Source organism: Trachymyrmex septentrionalis, unplaced genomic scaffold, assembly GCF_001594115.1.
Source record: "Trachymyrmex septentrionalis isolate Tsep2-gDNA-1 unplaced genomic scaffold, Tsep1.0 scaffold9, whole genome shotgun sequence".
Lineage (NCBI taxonomy): Eukaryota > Metazoa > Arthropoda > Insecta > Hymenoptera > Formicidae > Trachymyrmex > Trachymyrmex septentrionalis.
In genome coordinates, this window is record NW_017306091.1 from 1,626,776 (window position 1) to 1,633,125 (window position 6,350).

General features: G+C 33.9%; 1 protein-coding gene across 2 annotated transcripts in view; it reads right to left on the bottom strand.

Moving 5' to 3' along the window:
* Positions 1-6,350, bottom strand: part of LOC108755650 — an 8,121-nt gene that overhangs the window by 1,153 nt on the left and 618 nt on the right. The window contains exons 2-10 of one of the 2 annotated variants that reach the window (XM_018498779.1): positions 5,635-5,912; positions 5,054-5,238; positions 3,919-4,439; positions 3,253-3,438; positions 2,052-2,674; positions 1,720-1,792; positions 1,246-1,387; positions 963-1,148; positions 264-482 (exon numbers count right to left, since the gene is read on the bottom strand). In XM_018498779.1, coding sequence (XP_018354281.1) covers positions 264-482; positions 963-1,148; positions 1,246-1,387; positions 1,720-1,792; positions 2,052-2,674; positions 3,253-3,438; positions 3,919-4,439; positions 5,054-5,238; positions 5,635-5,912 — 2,413 coding nt within the window. Of the gene's footprint in view, positions 1-263; positions 567-962; positions 1,149-1,245; positions 1,388-1,719; positions 1,793-2,051; positions 2,675-3,252; positions 3,439-3,918; positions 4,440-5,053; positions 5,239-5,634; positions 5,913-6,350 lie in introns of both variants that reach the window. The other variant, XM_018498778.1, reaches the window with a different exon arrangement.

Consider the following 6,350-nt stretch of genomic DNA (forward strand, 5'->3'; position numbering starts at 1 on the left):
ATATTTTTGTAGAAAATCACAGTAGCGCCATCTATCTTATACGTTTGAATCTTTAAACTAATCAAATCGGTGCCAAGCAATAATTGATAATAGAGACTACATCAAATATTAGATAATTACGCATTACTAAAAATCTCTTCTATTTTCATTAAAACAAAAACAACTTTACTCTATCTTTTATTCTTTTCAGATTATTACTCACACTTTCTTGTTGAACAGACTGTATATTACATCATGCCTTTACATGATTGATGCTATTATACCTTCAGTACCAGGTGATTGTATAATTGTTATATTTTCATCACCGCTGCCATTTTGGGCAATTTCGGAAGTCCGATAATAATCGAGGACATTGTTTCTTGTTTGAGAGAACGAGCAAACATTTCGTAGTTCCGTCGCCTTCATTATTTGTCTGGCCTCTGATTTGCGTTCGAAGGGTGACATCAGTATCAGACGCCGTTTTGACGATGCTCGAACTGAGACTTCAAAAATCAATAATTTTGAAACCATTTTCTGATTATAGAACTCAAATCGCGCTGATATAGATTTCATTTCGAAATTCAATGCTATAAAGAAATAAAAATTCATTGCACATTGTGACAAAATTTTAATAAATAATGACATCTTATCACACACATTACCAAAATATTTCAACATAATTTTTTATTTAATATTTAACTTAATATCTGAAAAAAATTTAAATTACGATTAAAAAAGAATGGCAATGTTTAGACATCTAAAAGTCTTAGTGATATCTTTATGATATGTTTTGACCCGATTTTGGACATGCGTGTTGTCTGAGTAAGTTCTAGTATAGTTTATATAGCAATAAAAAATATCTAAGTATTTATCTAATATCAACATAATACGACTAATTTCATTATGCATTATAAACTTTCTTGTGTCTTCTCTATCTCTAATACTTTTCCGCAGTGTTACGTAATTGCTGATAACTAACTTACCAGTCGTATCAATTTTATCTCCTGATGCACCCTTACATATGTTTTTCGATTCCTTCGACGATTCAGTCAATGCGGATAAACTTCTTGAAGCGATGGTTGCTTGATGATTACTGTCATTGCCATGACAGACATTTGGCAAGGATTTACCCTTCGGCTTTAACAGAGTGATTTGCGGAAAACAAGAACCTGACAAGTAGTTATTTAAAATATTATTTTTATCGAAAAGCATTAAACGTGTTGCGACCAATATATTATATAGCAATTTTGGAAGCGTCATATTTACTTTTTCTTCTTGCATGTCTTTTCACGGGACTGCAGTGTCCGTATTCCGAACATGTCTGTCCATCAACACAATCCTGATCCATCGAGCGCTTTTCATCTCCTGTATTATTTTTGTATTGTTCCATTGCTTGACGTTCCAATTCCTGCGATATCGTAATGTAAACATCAGTGTAATGATATTCCATGTAAGAAGTTGAATGAAAATTAATCGAAAACGCGTTTGTGAAACGGAGCATTCTACTTTCAAGCATTAAGAATGATTGAAAATTCTTTGTTGAAAGTTCTTTTGTAAAATGTCGTTTGATAACAATTGGAGTAAAAAGAAATAAATAATTTATTACTATTAAATCTAAATGTCAAAGAATCTGTAAGATCACACGGTTTTCATAATCTTGCTAATTTTTTTTTAATGATTCCTTTTAATTTTTTGCGAGGATATATGCCACAAAATAAATATTCAAGTTTGGAACGTTACCTGATATTTGAGCGCCAGTGACTCCTCCGAATTTCTGTATTGTTCCATCGCTTGCTGTTCAAGCTCATCGTACCTAAAAACCAGTGAAACATCAGTTGCGTTCAGCAGGAAAAGCTTTGAAACTGTTATAAAATCTTCAATGTGATTTATACATTTAGATCCAGTGAAGAACAAGATTAATCATATTAAAGAATTTTATAAATTACAAAACTGCTTTCTCTCTGTTAAATACAGCTATTCAAACTACAGATGAATTTAATAAAAATAATGAATAACTTTCCGCCAAATCATCCAAACTTTTAAAAAATTTTTAATCGACAACTTCAATGTACCTCTTTTCGAAGACATTATCTAAGATCGCCTCGTTCGTGGCATTCGCCAGAACGTCTCTATAAAGCGGCCGCTTCGAGTTCTTGTCCTCTTCAGCGTCTAAAGCTCTGTATCTTGAGCTCTCGTTTCCAAAGAATCTGTCTTTTGACCTACAGCTTGAGCTCTCGTTTCCATATATTTCATTCTTTAACCTGAACGAAGTTTCAGACAACCTTTGCTGGTCTCGTGATGATTCGGCGACCGTTCTCCAGCTAGTATCGGCTCCTCTGCAGTATTCGTACTTCTCCTCAAAACTGCGTAGCTCAGATACGAGTGCGTTTACGGTCACGACCTCCTTCGTTTTCTTCGCACTGTGATCCCTATCGAACCATTGCACCTGCACATTGTGACTGGAAGTTTTTAGACTCTGTCTGGAATCCAGAAGGAAAGGCTGCTGAACAGGGGGCTTCGAGTGGCCTCGTCGCGTCTTGATGCTATTTTTTGTTAGTAGTATGAGATTGTTGAAGTCGACCCCTTGATTCTTCCGCTTCAGCATTGGTTCCTGATACAGTTCCACCGGTCGCTGATACACAGGTATGGGTGTCGTTGAACTTGGCTGGGTACAAGGTAAAAATTTCTCGTACATCTGCAAAATTACGATGTATAATTTTATTTTTATGAATAGTTTTGTGGAAATTTTTAATAATGATGTAATATTACTAATCTTATTCATCAATTATAATGATTTGTATTATATTGATAATAATTGTAATGTGAAAAATAGTTGTAATAAATTCTCTCTCTCTCTCTCTCTCTCTCTCTCTCTCTCTCTCTGTCTACCTATTATCTATTTATCTATCTATCTCTATCCTCCCCCTTTTTTTTCAAATATGAATATATTGTAGAACCTTACGTCTGCAATTTAGGTATTTTTTGATACAAAAAATTTCACTCTCAATTTTCTTCACAATAAAGAAGATTCCCTTATTTGCCAAAAATTATATCTTAATAAACAAAAAACATTTTTTCTTTGTTGTTGCTTTTTAAATTTTATTAAATAAAGGTTTTAACATTTCAGTTAAAAAACACAGATTGCAGACGAAAGGATTAAAAATATGATTGCAGATGATAGATTTTCAATCTCAAATTTCTTTTTAGTTAGATATCTTAATTCTTTCCTATAAAAATACTTTATATAAAAAATTATTTTTATATAAAAAGTGCCTGTAAAGGACGATGGCCGACGATTGCAGCATCGTGAATTGGTTGCAGCGGCGTGCAGATTGATAGTGGTGACGAGGAAGATGCTGTCAACTGCAATTGCACTGGTGGTACTACTCTGTGAATCCATTCTTGAGGCGAACGAAACACATTCGTTTCTGTCGCTGATAATATTGACATTCTAGCATTCTGTAAAAAGAAGTTGCATAGCTAAAAGATTTTAATAATCAATTCGTATTAATAATATAAATTATAAAAAAATTTTTTTTTTTAACTGACAAATTAAATTAATTTTAATTTTAGCGTAATACGATCGTTTTTCTTTCAACGCAACCAAGTTTTTATTGCATTGGAGACTGTAATGAAGAGTTTATTTATAACATTCATTAAGGTACATTTTGCATATTACGATTCTCTATATATATATTTATGTATATAGAGAATCGTAATATGATAACATTCTATGAGAAACTTCAACTTTTGACTGATCTCTTTCAGAAACGTCTAAACGTGATCTTGATACAAAAAACCTGTATTGTTTAGCTGAACTTCTTATACTACTCATCTTTTCTCTTATTTCTCCAATGCGAAAAAAAAAGAGGAAAGATGATCTATGCAAGAAGTTTAGCTGAAGAAAACAGATTTAAAGTTTACTTCTGTAAGCCGTACGTTTACTGGGAAGACAGTCGCCGCAGTCTCCTGCTGCGGCCTGTTATAAGGAAACAACTCGTTTTGGTAATTCCTGTCATTCAACGACGGGAAGTACCGTATCTGGCAAGTCTTGCGCTCTTTGTCATTATTCAAGTTATATGCTATCGAGGGTAGGCTCGACTTCGGGAAGAATTCAGGCACTTCGGCGCTCAGAATCGGTGCCGGCGGCGGCGGTGGTGGTAATGGAGATGATAATAACGGTTTTCGCTGATATTCTCGCATGATCAAAGGTTGATACTGCAACGCGCAGTAGAACTGATGATGTTGGGTGACAGGCTGCGTCTGTCGTCTGGTACGTGATTGCTGGCTCTGCTGATAGTATCGCTGCTGTTGCTGCTGCTGTTGCTGCTGCTGTTGAACCATTTCAGAGTTCCATATGTCGCGCACAGCGTTGCTCTCGATACGGAACTGCAGCTGCATTTCCGCGGCAGTCTCGGCGGTGTATCGGCGATGACGGGCAAATATTCTGATTAATTTTCCTAATAGCACATACGTATAGTAAGGAATAAAAGAAGCGTAAGACGATAGCATTTGAGTCTTTAAACTTAGGTACTAGTTTTAAAATGCTAGTGTTTTAATTATTCTCTGTGTATCTCTAACATATCTCAACTTCTCAACAAGAATTTTTTATAATAATTATAAATATAATTTTATTTTTAATTAAATTTAGGAAATGCTAATTAGGTGCTAATTGTAATTGTTATAATTATAGGTACAAATGTTTATTGTATTAAAATATAATAAATTACATAAACGAGTTTCTAAACAAAAGTATTCGTTGGAACGATTGTAATAATTATTTTACTTTTCACTGCGTTACAAAGTTGTTGCGAGCGCCATTTGTAAAAAAAAAGTAGCATACATTTTTATATATAAATATTAAAAATTTTATATATAATAAGATAATATATAAATAATTAATAAATAAATATAAAAATATGTAATTAATAAAATAATTTTATAATAGAATAAATAACAAAAAATGGAAAGACAAAATCATTATTTGTATTATTTTCGTATAAAGATCTGTACAGGTGTATGATTTATAGATTTATAATTTGTATCCTTATTAACTTGTAAGATTACTGCTTACCGCCCTCGTCAGATTTATAAGTCGAAAGTAATTCATCGCTCAATCCAATTTTTCTGGTCCCTTTTGGACTGGTCTTTTGACGTCGCTTTTTCGAGCTCTCGTTCCAGTCCAATTGGAAGTTCAAGCAAGCAACGGTTTCATTATCCCTCCTCGCGGTGTTACTCTTTAGTATTTGTATTGCTGAGCTTTGCAAATTGAAAGTACTAATTAACAAGATATTAAAGTCTAATCGCAATCAATATTAGATGTATTTAGAATTTTCATCGTCTGCGATACAAACATTTGTTGTGATAAATATAAAACTCAGAAAGAAATAAAAATTGGACCGACGTCGATTATGTAATCTAATCGACGTCATTTCAATTAATATTTCTCCCTCAGAATGAATCAATTGATTTTAATTAAATTGCAATTAATATATTATATCTTCGATCGCTAAATAAGACTTATATATCATCCTTAATTAAATATTACAGCGTAGATGGGTCATAATTCGTGATAATTTCTTTATCACGAAATTGTGTAGAGGGAAGAACTTCGCGGATCGTAAAAATAACACCGAAGTGCCGAAGCGAACTAACGGTTCCCGATGTGATCGCGTGCAACTCGGCGAAATTAACCGGGCGAAGTGTTCTTGAACTTCAGGAAGCATCCACGGTTCCACAGTCTCCGTAGCTGAACGGAAGTGGCAAGGCACGCTACCCGACGATTTACCGTCGTCCGGCTTGTACATTCTCTCATGCTGCTCGTCGTACTCGTAATTACCGTATTTCGCCAAGCGCGATTCGGAGATGACGTCTCGAACGAGTCTTGGACGATAATCACCATATTCCTCGTACTTCGCGATTACTTCGCAACTCTGGCATTAAACGCGCGCGATAAGTTATCATTATGTCAAAATAAATTTTCCTTCCTCTCATCGCGAAAAAATCTGCACTGTTGCAATACGCGCGAGCTTTTTTTTTTTACTTTCAACAATTCACAACTATATTTTTTACTATCTTCAATAAATGAAAATATCAAAATTTGTGATTCTAAGTGATCCAACATAATTTCCGTTATCTTCAGAAAGAATATCTCTGTCGATTCAACGCGGCAGAGTGGAGATTAATTTTTTTATTGTCGCACTGGACTGCGATAGAATTTTCTTTTTCACTGTCACCAAATAATAAACATACCTGTTTTATTTTAAATACAAAAAGTGTACATTGGTCCAGCTATAAAAAACAAATTTTTGACAAAATTTTGATTCCTTTCCTCTCTTACGCGTAAAGTGTCCTCAGACAATGATAAATGA